The 16,070-nt window shown below is 41.2% G+C and overlaps 1 protein-coding gene across 1 annotated transcript; it reads right to left on the reverse strand.

Moving 5' to 3' along the window:
- Positions 1 to 1,939: 1,939 nt before the first annotated feature.
- ARMH1 (armadillo like helical domain containing 1) lies at positions 1,940 to 13,635 on the reverse strand. Its single transcript, XM_056844791.1, has 11 exons — positions 13,417 to 13,635; positions 12,934 to 13,002; positions 11,994 to 12,160; positions 10,843 to 11,039; positions 8,529 to 8,613; positions 7,542 to 7,664; positions 6,818 to 6,890; positions 5,799 to 5,928; positions 5,112 to 5,189; positions 2,674 to 2,874; positions 1,940 to 2,020 (listed from the first exon to the last, which is right to left on the reverse strand). The coding sequence occupies exons 1-11, from the start codon at positions 13,620 to 13,622 to the stop codon at positions 1,940 to 1,942; spliced, it is 1,410 nt and encodes a 469-aa protein (XP_056700769.1). The 5' UTR covers positions 13,623 to 13,635.
- Between the last annotated feature and the right edge of the window lie 2,435 nt (positions 13,636 to 16,070).

Consider the following 16,070-nt stretch of genomic DNA (forward strand, 5'->3'; position numbering starts at 1 on the left):
AGTGTGTATATTTTTCAAGTGTACATAAAATCTTTGGCCTAAATATTACCCTTGGAATGCTACAACTGAGTGCTTTAAAGCTTTCTTAATAGAAAAAAGGAGTACCTTAACTTGTTTATAAATAAATATTTTGAATTCTTTCTCTTCTGTCTTGTGAGGATCCTGAATTTTTTTTGCCAGTCTCCAAATGGCCTGCAGCAGAACTTAACATAATCTTCATGAGGTTGTAACTTACTGTATTTTTCTTTATTTATATCCCCCCACCTTTCTCCCCAATGGGGGCCCAAAACAGTTTACATAGCTTTCCTCAATTTACCCTCCCTGCCACCCCATGAGTTAGTTGGGATGAGAGTGGGTGACTGGCCCAAGGTTGCCTGGTATGGCACAATGGGGATTTGAGCCCGGATCCCCCAGATCTTAGTCTGGTGATCTAACCACACTTCTTAATGTTACAGCTGTAGATAGCTTTCTGCAAGGGGGCTGTTCTCAGCAGCATTCTTGTGGCAAACGTAAAAGATACAGGGATCCTATAGCCTACATAAGGAAGAGCCATTTCTATTTTTACTCCCTATTTTTACTCCCTTTGGCCTTTCTCTGCCTTTATTCTGTCCCCAATGGGGCTAATATCAGAGTACAGAGATTCTAAAGGAGGATTCAATGAAGCTTTCTGCTGGAATGAAAACAATAGCAGATCTTACTTATCCCAAGAAGGAAGTTACTACTGAGAACTGCTATTCACTGGTCCAACCAAGCGGTTCCATGTGAGGTCAGTGAAAGGTGAGGGTATGCACATTTTAACATAAGAGTGCAGGTCTAACTGTCAGTGGGTGGGGTACAAGAACCTTAAGCCTATCAGCTAATAAAAATGGCAGCGAAATTTTCCTTGCACGTTTTATGTAAAATGCCATTTTAGTTCTCTGCTCACCATTCCCCCCCCATAAAATGGTGTATGTTTTGGAATAGCTCTCTTCCATGTTTAAAACTGTTCATCTGTGTGGGTGAAACAGTTAAGACTTGAGTCCAGTAGCACCTCAGAGACCAACAAGAGTTTCAGGTATTAAGCTTTCAAGAGACAAAGCTCCTTTCATCAGGCACCCACCATGTTGGTGGTATCAATTTCAGCTGTTGGAAAACTTCACTTGTTCAGCCCTTTTATGCTGCCATTGCTGCTGCTCCAAAGAAGGGGTTTGGGTTGGGGGAGATGGTTTATAAAACATTCATTTCCATCTGGAATGAAACATGCTGTGACACAGAAGGGAGAAATGTATGTGGGAGAGGATAGGTGATGAAGGAAAGGACAGGAGCATATTTGAGAAGGAAAGACATGGTAAGTACACATTAGAGAAGACCACAGGATGGAGGGGTGTGGGGAGCATGTGTGCATGAGCATAAAGGGGAAGGAGTATGGGGGAAGCATGGATGTTGGAAAGGGAGGAACTAATGAGCAAAATCCATCTTAGAAAACCTTGGCTAAATGTGTATCTTAAACCGCTATCCCTATTCTTCCAATGCTAGTAACTCACTTTTTTCTAACTGCTTGATTCTTATACTACTACTGAATGTTGTGGGTTCTGCCTTCTATACCACTGCTGTCCTCAAAGACCAATCCTATATTGTCCTATCTACTCTCCCAATATCCTTCTGCAGCATGTGCAGTGATGGGGGCGTGGGGCTTTACAAATGCAAGAACCCTGCAGCCATTAATTATAGTCAGACATCAGTTTTGGGGTAAAGTAAGAAACTTTTGTTTGTTACACTCCAAAGTACCTGAAATAAAATGTCTTTGTTGTGGGAAATCAGCCATTGTTATGGAAACCTTAGTGGATGATGCCACTATTAAAGGTATGATGCCAGAAAGCTTCATCCAATTCATATATTTTAATTAACCAAAATAAGAAATCTTACAGGTTTAGAAGTTATTCAAGGGGAAGGAAGTTAGTCAAGTGTAGTCTGTGCTGCACTGTAGTTGCGGACCTTTATCTATTTCTTGAGTGAGAAGGACCTGAAAAATTGTCAAAGGCTAGAAGGGACATATGAAAAACTGGAAAAAATAACAGACAAGGGAGCCAAATGCTTGAGGAGGGTCCGAAAGTTAAGCAGACTTATTTCTATCTTCAGCCCTGGGTTCTTCCTCTAGAAAGAAGTAAAAAGAGCTGTGAATCCAAGAAATGCAAACAAATCTATAGCTTCAGCAGCAGGTGCCCTAGACAATGGTCATGCACAGACATGAACTCAGAGTGTCGCAATTCGCAAAGTTCAGATCCCTGTACTCCGCCTTTAAGAACTGCAGTACTGAGAGAATAGAGCTAAGAACTGCAAAGCACTCCCATGCACTGTTACTTGCTGTGGAAACTAGCCCTGTTTTTCTTTTTAAAAGGCCACAGATTAGCTTCTCAAGAGCCATGGCACTAACCCATGCAGGCCTCCTACTCTAGGCTTCTGCTCTGCCACCCATACAGCTCTGAAATGGCTTGACATTTTGTTGCCTAGTTGGATTTTACCTTAACATATTCTATACCATTGTAGTAATATGTATAAAAATGTAACAGCAGATTTCTCCCTTTCTGGTGGACCTGCTTGACTTGAACAGAATGGCTTCTTTTAACAGATTAGACCTAGACCACTCCTTCCCATTACTTTTCCAGAAAAGTGCTGCATATGAAAGCACCATACAGTTCTCATTTCCAGATTTCTTGGCATCATGTAGGTATCTAAAAAGCCTAAAATTGCTTTGTCCATAGTTGTAACCAACACACCTTGTGGGATATCCATCTCTGCAATAGCAAGTAGATCTGCTGGCATGTTAACAATATTGGTGACCAAGATATCTACCTGCACATCATCCATGTTCAGGTACAGGTTTTCTGGATCGTTCTAGAGAGAAAGAAATAGCAGTTTAATTGAAATGGAGTGAGCTTTCAATATTAGGTTTGAAGGTAAGATTCTTGACAGCTTCTCTGATCCAGTCTGTTGGAATACTTTTTAGTTCCAAATCCTAGAGTGACTATACACAGGACAATAACAACAAGTGAATGTCTGGTTCATACTAATGACTTAGCACAAAGTGTTCTGGTCTCAGGCTTTACAGCAGTGAACTTCCTGTTAGCCAGTCATGGCTGTTCCAGGGGCCTTTGGGTTTTTCCCTGTTGGGTTTTAACAGCAATATGTATTTTAAAACACCATTTTATTTAGATATTCATACCCACTTACCATTAGGAACCAAAAGTGGCTTACAACATCACTCTCCCCCCCCCAAACTTTATCCTCAAACAACAACCCTGTGAGGTAGGCTAGGATGAGAGTGACTGGCCCAATGTCAACATCTGTGGCAGAGTGGGAATTTGAACCTGGGTCTCCCAAATCCAGGATCTAACTAGGTCTGTTTCTTGTTTCACCTTGCTGGTTTCTTATTTTGTTTCTGAAATGTTTGTTTTTAGGCATGATTTTTTTTTATTTAACAGCTTTATTTTATAAGCTGCCTTAGTTTGTTGCTACATAAACTTGGGATACAAATTTTAAAACTAAAAATAGATCTATAGAGTTAAAAGATGTGGTTAGAGCTTCTTTAGTGCAGTTTTCAAATCTGATATTTTGTAACAAGGACATATGAAGGAATACAAGTCTAGTCAAGTGGCTATCACTAAAAACTTAAGCTTATTATTTTTTTTGTTAGGCTAACAGCCCATTCCTAAAGGGGGGGTGGATGCATGGCGGCTGGGAGCGGCACCACTGCAGTGCCTCCACAGAGTCTTCATGGTTGCTGTTGAGAAAATAAAACAATGTAAAATGGAAAAATGCCCCCATAGAAAACAGTGGGACATGCCACCAAAAAAGGGGCAAAGCAACGCTGCAACTTGAGGGCACAACCCCAGGGCAAAAGGGGTTAGGATGCTGCGTAAAGGCAGCTCTGCCCCCTGGAATGCCCCCCCACATGCTGGTGCGGGCTCCGGGATTTCACTCCTGGTGTGACTGCACTGGTGTTGGAGCCCCGCACAATGGCATGGCTTACAGGTGCCAGCATAAGTGCCCCTTATCCCAGGATAAATGGGCACATGTCAGCGTGGGGTCACGCTGACTCCTATGCTGATCCCCCCCCCTTCAGTGTGCTCTAAATCTTTAACCAACTCCGATCTAGATCAGAATGTGGGAAAGGATCTGAATTTCATAATATATGTGGAAATATTAGTCAAATATATGAAGTAACTCAAGAGAATCACTAAAACAAATGTATGGCCTTTATGCATGGGTTGTTCCCACTGAGGTCACCCCCCCGACTACTTTAAAAATAAGCACTTGAACTTGATCTGGAAATCACCCGGGAGCTGATGCAGCTGCTGGAGCCCAGGATGTATGTGTGCCCTCCAAGGGGTCCTTGTAAGGACCCATGCAGCTGCATGTTGGACCAGCTGTAACCTCTGAAGGAACTGCAAAGGCAGCCCTGCATCGAGCAAGTTACAGTAGTCTAGTCTGGAGGTGACCATTGCGTGGATCATTGTGGCTAGGTCAGGAAGAGATAGGTAAAGCGTATGTCGCCGTTCCCAACAAAGATGAAAAAAGGCCACCCTGACAACACTGTTAACTTTGAGTTTCCAAAGAGAGGGAGTCTCCAAGGCCACTCCCAGAATCCTGATGGAGAAAGATGGTACCAGTTGTACCCCATCAAGGGTTGGGAGTTGATTTGCCTGACCTGGGCCTCCCTGACCTACCACATGCAAACAGTGCACCTACCTTCTGTGTCATGTGATCTGTGGCGGAGGTCCAGAGCTGCTCCGGGTTTGGCACCAACTCTGGCAATGCTAGCAGCTGGGAGCCCCACTAGCACCAGGTCTGGCAATGGAAAGGAACTGCACTTGGGCTCAGCAGGCAAGTGGGGGGAATGGGATTCCCCCATGAGTCTTATGGGCCCCCTTTTGTTCAAATCTAATGGGGATTGTACTAAGCTAGTTAACATTGTAATGAGTGGGAAGTCGTGGTTCTCATGAGACTAAAATCCTAGTATTTGGAAAATTTTACTCTGATTTGAATTATTGCTCTTGGGAAGTAAAACCTACCTTTTATGTCTCAGAATAACATGTAAGGCAAGTGTAGTACAGAGGACAGACCATACATACCATGAACAGCTGAAACAATTTATCTCCCATGGCATGATGGACTGTGCCTTCCACCAGTAGGAACATCTTGACAAATAACTGCAATGAAACATAGTGCATCAAAAGGAGAATGTGTAGTGGTCCTCACATGCCACTGAAGGGGTAAGAAACCAAAAGTTCTCAATCTCAGTCTACCTACTCAGGTTTCATTAGTACTCCCAATACTGTTCTTTTCATCTCACTCCTACCACAGCCTTCAAGAGAGATTAGAACTGGGGATGTACTTGAGCGATTCCAATCTCAACCACTGTTTCCCAACAAACAGATGTTCACTTGAAGAACAACAGTTAGACAAGCAACCTGTTTTTCAAGTGAGAAGCTCCATAATGATGAAGACTGAGTTATGTATGTATGTACAGTTGGCCTAATACAGAGACAATTTCTGCTCCCTGTGACAAGGTGCATCCCCAAGCCATACTTAGAAAAATCTAGCGCTACCTTATTATTTCCTCCATAGCCTAACCTTGCTTCCCGGCTATGTGCGCCAATCTACTTTGAATTTACTTTCTTTTTACTTTACTCTCCAACTTTTGCTAGTCACACCCAGTCAAATTCACCCACAGCTGCAATCCTGTAACGGGGGGCGGGGAGGAGCTTGTAGTCACGGAAGTAAGTCCACACACACCTTCCTATCCCCCAGGCACTTACTTCTAGTGTGATGCTGGATTGTCTCTGGCAATTGGTGTGGTCCTTGTTGCCCATGGCGCACATGAGGCCATGCACCACATTCAAGTAGATCAGCTCTTCAGCCACTCTGTTGGAGTCTTGGGCTAGAATTCTGCTTGGTGAATGTTGATAAGAGTGGCATGGTGAGAAAGAGGCAAGAAGGGAGTTCTAGGGCAGAACAACATCCCAAGAATTTGCAAGGCAGATGAATTTTAGGGTTGTTTTGTGGTCTTTAACAGCTGACTAACAGGTAGTCAATAGCTATTACAACCATCTATTACACTGTTAAATTTCTGCCTGCATTGCAACTGTTCAAAGGATGGAGCCTTAGGAAAATGGGATAGCCCAAGCTAAAGAGGTGCCCAATAGATATAGCAACATTGTAGGGCTTGGGGAAAAAGCTACTGACTTCACTTCTAGGGTGGGATGCAGAGGCTGCCTAGCAATTCATTGACTATGTGATCAAGAACTTTTTGCTCTTCACCAGCTGCCTCGTGCTCTAATGGAGAAAGGAGGAAGTAAAGTGACAGGCAGTTGGTGTATGTAGCATTTGGATGTGGAAAACTCCTATTCAAACATCTACTCATTAGCTGGTTTTTGACACATCACTCTCAGCCTGACCTTCCTCAGAGGACTGGTGTGAGGCTAAAACACCACTCTGAGAACCTGGATGAACAAAAATTTAGCAAACTGAAAGTAAGTATCTTAATCATGTTTTCTTGACTAGTGTTCTGTGACATACTGTTAATAAGAAGGCTACTGCTTATTAACTTTCACAATTCAGCTGCCAAAATAAATGTTTGGCTGCTTCCCTCTGAGCAACAGTGAAAGGAGTGTTATGTGATTTTTTTCCTATCTAGACTTTCATCTGGTTGGAGTTTAATATGGGGGAAAATTAATTGCAGTATCACTTATATTTGCTGCCTACCCCAAGCTAAACTATCAATGCTCCACAGGCAGTATATTGACAACTGATTGAGCCATACATCATAATCTCTTACCCAATAGTCTTGGCTGCAGCAGCTTGCTGAATAAAAGCTGGCAAGGAATCCATCAGATGCAGCGGCCCTGCTTCTGAATGCAAGAAACGGTTGACAATGTAGAAGTCAAAAACTGTCACACAGCTGCCTCATGCATTAGCTTTTGATCAAAAACACGGGTCAGAGACCAAAGACAAATTTTGCTTCATAGAAAAAAAATCCCATTCCTTTGCTTCTACACTGGACAAGCAACAGTGTCCAGTTGCAGTGCTTAACTTGCCACTCCAGGTTTAACTACATCTTCCTGCTGCAGCTATACAAGTCAACTGGAGCTGTGGAATTCTTGGCTTACCTAACCAATAAGCAGGAAATTTTGGTTTGGAGGTTTACTTTGAACAATATTCAAGCTGCGTCCTCTGCTCCAGATTCTCAAACTAGTGATGGAGAGGAAGTCAGGTTTACCTTTAGCCCTGGGTCCTCATCCATCAACCCCACAGTCCCACTTTGTGCAAATTTGGAACTTGAGAGTAAGGAAATAGGGAAAACCAGGAATGAAGAGGAACAGTGTTTGAGTAAAGATACCAAGAATGCATACTGGGAAACTTCTTTGGATAGGGAAGGCTCCATTCTTTCTGGCATACTCTAGGAATATAATCCAGTCATGATGTTCAAAGGAAAAAGTGAATAAGAAAGCCAATAAAACCACTGACAGGCAGGCCCAAAGGCCAATGTTTGGAGATTTTACCTTCTAGGATTCTGGCCTGTATCTTGACAGTATCTTTTCTTGATGGCTTTAACAATGAAACCAGTCTTTGCAGCAGTTCTGGCCGTACATCATAGGCCATAAGGTCCCTGATCAGCTGAACTGCTACGGAGAAAGAAGCTTGCAATGTAAGTGCCATCTTCTGCTCTAGATTAATATAGCCAGGAATTTCTTGTTTGGTCTATTGCCTCTATTTCTTGGGGACTTTGAAGGTTAAAGCAATCCTTACTCTCCATGTGGTATTGGTCTACTGGATTTAGCGGTTCACGGATCACCTTAAGTATTACAAAGGATACAATATTGTCTCACCACCTGCTAACTCTGGGACAGTGGACAGGATAAGCTACTGGCCTAAAAGGGTGAGAACTTGGCTGCCCTTAAGGGACACTAAGGCTGCTGTCCTGACAGCACTTTCCTGAGAGTAAGTCCAACTGAATAAAATGTTCCGATACTCTTCCCCAATAAATCTTGTTTACTTAATTGTAAATTGTCAACAAGAATTGCAAGGACAATAAACTTTCCCAGACAAAGTCAGCTTACAGCCCTATAGTCTTTCTGAGAGTTAGGAACACAGACTAGTCTGTGGCTTTTTGGGTTTTTTTAAGTGACTTTAAACCTGTTTGGAAACCTTGCCCCACTTATCTGTACGGCCCAGGGTGCTATATTCTAGGAATGTGATGATATGAAGCTGCCTTATACTACTGGTCTATCTAGTTTAGTGGCATCTGCTCTCACTGACAACGGCACTCCATAGTTTAGGCAAAATTGCACATGTGGTTCCTAATGCCTGTTACCTTTAACTGGGATTCAACCTGAGACTTTATGCTGCCAAAGCATGTGCTCTACTACTGAGCTGCAACTCTTTTACAAATAATGCTACATTTAACAGGGGCCTACATGTGATGCCTCAGGATTGTGTGTATATTATTATAAGGTATATAAAAGTGAATTTAGCAGAGCAACCCCTACCTTCATATTGTACCTCCAGATGAACAGATCGAAGTACACCCAGCACAGATTCCACAATGCTTGGATGGGCTTGTCCCACAATCGTCTGGTAAAGATCAGAGAAGGAGATATGATTTCCTAGACTTTGGCTACATTCTGTAAGACTTTTTTGGTATGTACAGAGCTAGCTTGAAAAATATAGGCTAGAACCAAGATAACATAAAAATGACCCTGGCTGTAAAATACAAGAATACCTCAGATATTGCGGGTTCGGTTCCAGACAACCGCAACAAAGCAAGTCACGTTAATTTTTTGGTTTTCCAGTGCATATAAAAGTTATTTTTATACTATACTGTAGTCTATTACGTGTGCAATGGCATTATGTCTAAAAATGTACTGTAATAATAATGGAAAAGTTTGAAATATTGCAATTACCAAAATGTGACAGACACAAAGTGAGCACATGCTGTTGGAAAAATGGCACCAATAGACTTGCTCTAAAACGCAATACCTGCAAGTGCAATGAAGCGTATCTGTATTCAGAACCAGCATGTCTAGTAGGTAACAAAATATATCATTGTCTTGGATTGTGACAGTGCATCCTAAACTGAGTTACAACCTTCTAACTCATTGACTAACATGTACATAGAATTGTGTAACTCAGAAGGGGGAAACTAGCAAAATAGCCTCTCCTTCTGTTCATGGACATCTTCTGTGGCCTGCAAGTGATGTCAAAGGCCACTCAGTAAGTTTGCAGTCAGTAGGCAGGGATTTGAACCAGAATTTCCACATCCAAGGCAATGCTTGTTTTAGAGTAAGTGGTAAGTCATTCTTGGGGATTCAGGGTCACCTACAGTAAAGCTCTAAGCACAGGACCCAGGCAGATTTGTCTGACTCCACCCCTTTATCATCATCATTTGCCAGTGGGTGAAGTCTTTTCTGTTCTGTTTGACATTCCCTCCTTGTTTGTGTTTGTTTAATTATTATTATTTTAAAGTTGATTTGATTGTTTATTGAACTGTGAGCCACCTCAAGCCCTGCGGCCCAGGGGAAGGGTGGGTTCTAAGTCTAAAATAAATTGGTTCTCGTAGGTTATCCGGGCTGTGTAACCGTGGTCTTGGTATTTTCTTTCCTGACGTTTCGCCAGCAGCTGTGGCCGGCATCTTCAGAGGAGTAACACTGAAGGACAGTGACTCTCAGTGTCAAGTGTGTAGGAAGAGTAATATATAGTCAAAAAGGGGTTGGGTTTGAGCTGAATCATTGTCCTGCAAAAAGTAACAAAGGTAATGTGCTAACCATTGTCCTGTAAGTATCAAGATAATGTGCTAATGAGGGTGTGGTATGTTAATATGGAACCATTGTATCCTGAAGTGATCTGTTAATGTGTGAAATCCAAAGCTAATCTGCATGGCTATTGTTGACTGTAGTCTTTGTTAAGACTACAGTCAACAATAGCCATGCAGATTAGCTTTGGATTTCACACATTAACAGATCACTTCAGGATACAATGGTTCCATATTAACATACCACACCCTCATTAGCACATTATCTTGATACTTACAGGACAATGGTTAGCACATTACCTTTGCTACTTTTTGCAGGACAATGATTCAGCTCAAACCCAACCCCTTTTTGACTATATATTACTCTTCCTACACACTTGACACTGAGAGACACTGTCCTTCAATGTTACTCCTCTGAAGATGCCGGCCACAGCTGCTGGCGAAACGTCAGGAAAGAAAATACCAAGACCACGGTTACACAGCCCGGATAACCTACGAGAACCAATGAACTCTGACCGTGAAAGCCTTCGACAATATTCTAAAATAAATGTTTCTGATTATGTGCCCCCTTGGGAGCCATATGTTGGATTCAACAGCAGCATAAAAATGTTTTAAATAAACAGACTTCAATGGACTTAGAAAGGTGCTACTACTTAGAATTGCATTTTAATACATGCTACTTCAGTATCAGAATCATAGCAATATTGCCACTGGTTATGATGACCTTTAAAGAGCAATATTTTAAAATAATGTTTTCCTCCCCCCTCCCATCCCATATTTTAGAACTACCAGTGTTTGAGAACAGGGCAATCCAAGCCACGATGCAGCTGTGGAATGTTCAATTATTCATTCTCAGTTTCTTGCAGACCTAGAGGCTTGGGCACCTCTGAAACTTATCCCTTGGCCTTCATTGGCAATAATTGTTGGACCATTCTCTTGTAAAATGAACTAGCACAATTGATTTGGATAAGAAACAAGATATTGAAAAACAATGAACAAAACTGAGTTTCCATCTCTATGTTTCATCTCTCTTCCCATTTTCTTTTGCTGACCTGTATTATCCTGAGTGTTTGTAAAGACAGTTGCAGGGCTTTGGGGGAAGTGCACTTTAGAAGAGCAATTAGGCCTTTGTACACCTGATTCTGATACTTGGGGTTGCCATGGCCTAAGTTATCCAGAAGAATCTGCACTTGTTCTTGAGTCTCTTCTGATTTACAAGTGGCCAAAAACTCTGCAATTGATCGCACACCTGTATAGGAAAAACCTTTTTTGAGCCACCACCTTTTAACACATTCAGCAATGTGGGAGTTCTAGCACAAATATTTTATAAATAGCCATGACACATACTAAATATTATGGGATAGAGTTACTAGAAAATAACATATTCCAGAATAGCAATCAGAAGACAAGGGCACTGCTGCATCAAAATTCCTTTCTTGTTTACCTTCCAAGTTTGCAACAGTCTCTCTCGCCAATTACAAATGCCATCAAAGTAAGAAAGTTCTGAATTTCTAGATTCAGTTCAACAAGCTGGGATCAATGAGGATGGATGAGCACTGTGATGCATATATCTATAAATTCAGGTGTCGATCTAAATCCCCATTGGCTGTACATGCAGAAGCCTGTTTCCACATGTGAATTTCCCTTGGTGGATGTGCTGATATAAGTCCTTTCAATGAGGGCAATAAACAAATGTTCTCAGCAGATATCAATGACTAATGTAAGGTAGAACAGTTTTATTATGCACATTAGATGAATAAATTTTGGCTATGGTTTTCCACAGACTTCGCTAATCTTGAATAAATAGAATACTTAGTATAGAATACTTCATCCTTCTTCAAAAGGGAAGCCTCAAAGTAATATGTGTAACCATTTTGGAAGGGAACTATTCTTCAGCCTACTCTACAGGTGCAAACATCATGGGTGTTTCACACAGCAATGGGGAAAAAAGACCACCATTCTATGAAGTCAGGTTCTTCTGAGGCTCCAAGTCTTTTATTCTCTGGAAGTTGGATCAGTGAAAAGTGCCACCCAGATGGGATACTGAACAAGACACAGAAAGAAAGCCACTCTTCTCCATCAATGGAATTCAGTGATATTCAACAGAATAAACTTATCCCTGTGGGAAAACTCCTGAGGTCATAGAGAACTGCTTCACTTAAACATCTATCAGTATATATCTCATTTGTCACTATCTGCCTACCGTAGCTTTCACAAATAAGCTCTTTGAACTTCCTGCCAGAACTGGATACTATCTGGAGAAGCTTTACGGATTCCCTTTTGGCCTCCTCCTTCAGTTGCTTCAGCCCAAGTATTTCCAGCAGTGTAAGGATGCCACCAACCTCTAAGAATTCAATAAGGTATCGCTGGCTGCAAAGATACGGAGAACAAAGCAAAAAGCTTATTGGAAGTATTCTGTTTCAAGATCATATAACGTGGCATCAGTTACTCCTTAACACACATAATCACCACTCTCTTCATATGATCTGGAGGAAACTGAGGAAGTGGAGATGCCAAGGAAAATTTTTTACTCTTCAGCCCATTCAGCTGCAGATTTTTCTACTTTGCACAGGAATTTAAATTAGTTAATAATTTCAGTCTTATTACATCGTAGGGCTACATAGGCCATTACTTTCCTTACCATAAACTGGATGTAAGTGGTCCAGAATTCAACAGAATTCAGCCAGGAAGTCGAGAAATGGTTTGTTGTCCCTGAGATTACTAGATGTGGCCCTTACTAGAATAGTTTCATTCTCTCCCCCTCTCCCCCAGCAGATATGCTAGTGTGAATGTTGTATTATTTGATTTTTTAAAAAATGACTGTAAAATGATTGCATAGTATTTAGCTAGCTTTCTTCAGTTAAATCTCGAATATTCAACTGGTGCATTTGTTTATGTGAATGCGGCTTGAACTGCTGAAGTACTTTAAAGAAAGAAATATATGGATTCATAGAAGCTTGAGAAAAGGGATTGTATCTAGATAATGGTGTTCAAAGGAACAGCTTCCTATTCTTACCAGTCCTAATAATAATACATCTAGGTTGCCAAAGAACAGCCCCTGAGCCTCTCTTTCACTTTCTTGGTAAAGTAAAAAGTATCAGGGTCTCAACTTACACGGGAGTGGTGTCATAAATTTTACTTACCCACTTGCAGCTGACAGGAAGATGCCAATGGACTTCAATTGTTGCTCTAAACATGTTCCATACATGTAGCTATTATGTTTGTTAAGGCTTTAATGTAAAAAGTGTGTGTGATACCAACCAACACTTACCCCCCAACTGTTTGCAGGAACACAGAGTTTCCACAATTTATTTAAAACATTTCTATGCCCGCTTTTCTCCTGATAGCTCAGGATCCATGTAGAACGTGGGTGTGTCTGATGCAGGTCCTGTGAGATATGCTTGTGTACTTTAGATAATGTGGTTCTTGGAGGACAACTACTTGTTTATAATTTGCAAATTCTGCTGATACTATTGATGCAGAATTGCCATTGGATTACACCTTTCAAAGTTGTGCTCTTTTTGCCAATGTAGACAACCTTGATAATATTTATAGGAAAATGCTTACTCGCATTTTTACCTCTTCCTTGTTCTACCTTAAGATCTGTTCTCCCAGAAAGTGGATACGTCATCCTAAGCCAGGCAGTTAAGCGGGCCAGGAACAAACTGGCTCCTTGAGAGAATTCCAGCTCAAGTTCTGGACCTGTCTTGCCATGGCTCGTCATGATGAAATTGTCTAAAATACGACGTCGGGTAAATTTGTTGGCATTGTCCCACTCCTGCAGGAAACTTATTAATCTGCTGATGGCTGCCTGCTCCTTTATGGAACTCATGACTAGTAGTGTCCTTCTGTTGGGGAAGAAGAAGACATTTCAGATAGACTTTTAGGCTTGTAAATTAGAGAATACCACAGACTTTCTAGCTTGATGCCCTGAATAGCTCAGGAGAGCAAGTTTCCTCTAATAATTACCATATCCAACAGACTCAGGCAAAAATAACTAAGAATTTTTATCTGTGCATGAATAAATAGAATATTTATCATACATTTTAAAAGGCCATTTAATTCACCCCCCAGCAGATATTTATTCAGCTTCTTCAAGAAAGCCTCATTCATAGAGATTTCCCAGCTTTAAAAAGGTAACGGTCCCCTGTGCAAGTACCGGGTCATTCCTGACCCATGGGGTGACGTCACATCCCGACGTTTCCTAGGCAGACTTTGTTTATGGGGTGGTTTGCCAGTGCCTTCCCCAGTCATCTTCCCTTTACCTCCAGCAAGCTGGGTACTCATTTTAACGACCTCGGAAGGATGGAAGGCTGAGTCAACCTTGAGCCGGCTACCTGAAACCAACTTCTGTTGGGATTGAACTCAGGTCGTGAGCAGAGCTTGGACTGCAGTACTGCAGCTTACCACTCTGCGCCACGGGGCTCTTGGGCAGTATATTCCAAATGTCAACTACTTTTACATGATTTCAGATACCTAATTCCAATCTATCCTGGAGCAGCTTGCATTTGTTGGTTCTTTTCTCCATGCCCTTGGAAAAGAGTTTTCTCCATATCTCTTATTGAAGTGTTTTAGCTATATTCCTATTAATCTACTTAAAAAAAATCTTTATTACAGTTTTTTTAAAGATTAGGATTACACATCATGAATCAAAACTGTATAACATTTAAAGATACCATGTTTGATTCAAATAATCATATATAAAATCTAAAAATGAAACTAAAAAATTATCAGCAACAAACAAATATACATTAGAATAATGGAAAACTCCAGAGTAAAACACATCACTCATACAAAAGATGCCAAAAAAATACCAACACAAAGAAATATCTGTATTTGTATTACAATAAATCGGCAATTGAAAAAAACACCAATAAGATCAGGATGGTTTAATAAGGTTTGGAAAATGACATACCAAGTATGTGCTCAAAGTATGTTGAATTTTGGGAGCAACAAATTCTATGGTCTGCCTTTTTGATGTATTGGAACTCCAAATTCCAAGACAGCTTCCACCCATATGTAATCTCTGGCATGCTATAATTGATGAAGAAACTAATTGATTTGGGTATAAAAGCTTGTTTTTAGGGCAATCCCACCACAAATGTTGAAAATGTGCTAACAAGCCACAGCCATTTTAACAAAGTGGGTCATGATGCTTATGAATTGGTGTTCCTTATTTAGAGGTCGAGCTGTATATTTAGTGATTAATGAAAATAACCCTTTACATGTTAAGATTCTGTATAATTTGCACAAGATAGGTGAAAGGAGTATACATCTAATTCTCAACATGGCCAAATATGTGGATACTTAAATCCAGAAACTGGAGCCATGGATAGACAAGACAGATCTTTCCACAAACCTGATAAAAGCCCCAGGTTTGCATAAAAATCTGAAATCTTAAAAAAATACAAAAACCCTAACCCAACCCCCCCATCATAGAAGCAGTACATACAGCTTTAAGAAATGAATGCCCTCTGGCTGTTGCTGCACTACCACAACAGTATTGCCAGTGTTCAAGCCTTCATTTCTGTCAGTAGGGAGATAGCTGGGGTTAGTGTACGTTAGGGGTGAGCATTTGGACGTGTTGAATCGAAAAAAGAGGCACCATTTCAATGGAGCTGAAAAGGCAAATCCGAAGAAGCAGATTTTATTCGGATTTTTCAGGTCCATTTTACCCTAGGGGGGAAAATGGAGCCCTGGGGAGGGTCCAATTTTATGGGCTCCCAAATGGAGAAAAAATGCAGGCCTATAACCCTGACCCAATCTTCACCAAACTTGGGAGTTTATGTAAGGAGAGTAATCAGCAGCTATGCTGCAAATTTGGTGCCTCTGTCTTGAAAAACAGCTCCCTCAGAGTCATGCAAAGATCCCCCATTGACATAACATTGAGGTATGTCAGAGCGGAGAATCATGGAGAGAAAATATTCTCAGCATAAAGAAACTATTGGGATTTTTTTGTGGAGCTCGGGGGTGGTTTTTAGAGGTAGAGGCACCAAAATTGCAACATAGCTGCTCGTGACTCTCCTTACAAGAAACCCCAAGTTTGATGAAGATTGGGTCAGTAGATCCAATTTTATGGGGTCCAATTTTTTCTCCATTGGAAACAATGGAAACTCTTTGGGGGCCTATAAAATTGGACCCCTTGACCCAATCTTTACCAAATGGAGGTTCTAAGCAGGGACACCTGTAACTATGCTGCAAATTTGGTGGCTCTACATTAAAAGCCCCCAGAGCACCACAAAGATTTCCCAGGAGGTTTAATAGGCGCATACATTTTTGG

Source organism: Euleptes europaea, chromosome 2, assembly GCF_029931775.1.
Source record: "Euleptes europaea isolate rEulEur1 chromosome 2, rEulEur1.hap1, whole genome shotgun sequence".
In the NCBI taxonomy this organism is placed as follows: domain Eukaryota; kingdom Metazoa; phylum Chordata; class Lepidosauria; order Squamata; family Sphaerodactylidae; genus Euleptes; species Euleptes europaea.

Excerpts from the sequence above, each read along its gene's own strand:
- ARMH1 (XM_056844791.1), bottom strand. The coding sequence starts at position 13,622 with ATGAGTTCCATAAAGGAGCAGGCAGCCATCAGCAGATTAATAAGTTTC. Across the intron at positions 8,614-10,842 it reads AAACACTCAGGATAATACAG|ACGATTGTGGGACAAGCCCA; the intron begins GTCAGCAAAAGA and ends GATCTTTACCAG. Across the intron at positions 2,021-2,673 it reads GAAATCTGGAAATGAGAACT|CCTTTGACAATTTTTCAGGT; the intron begins GTATGGTGCTTT and ends TGTCCCTTCTAG.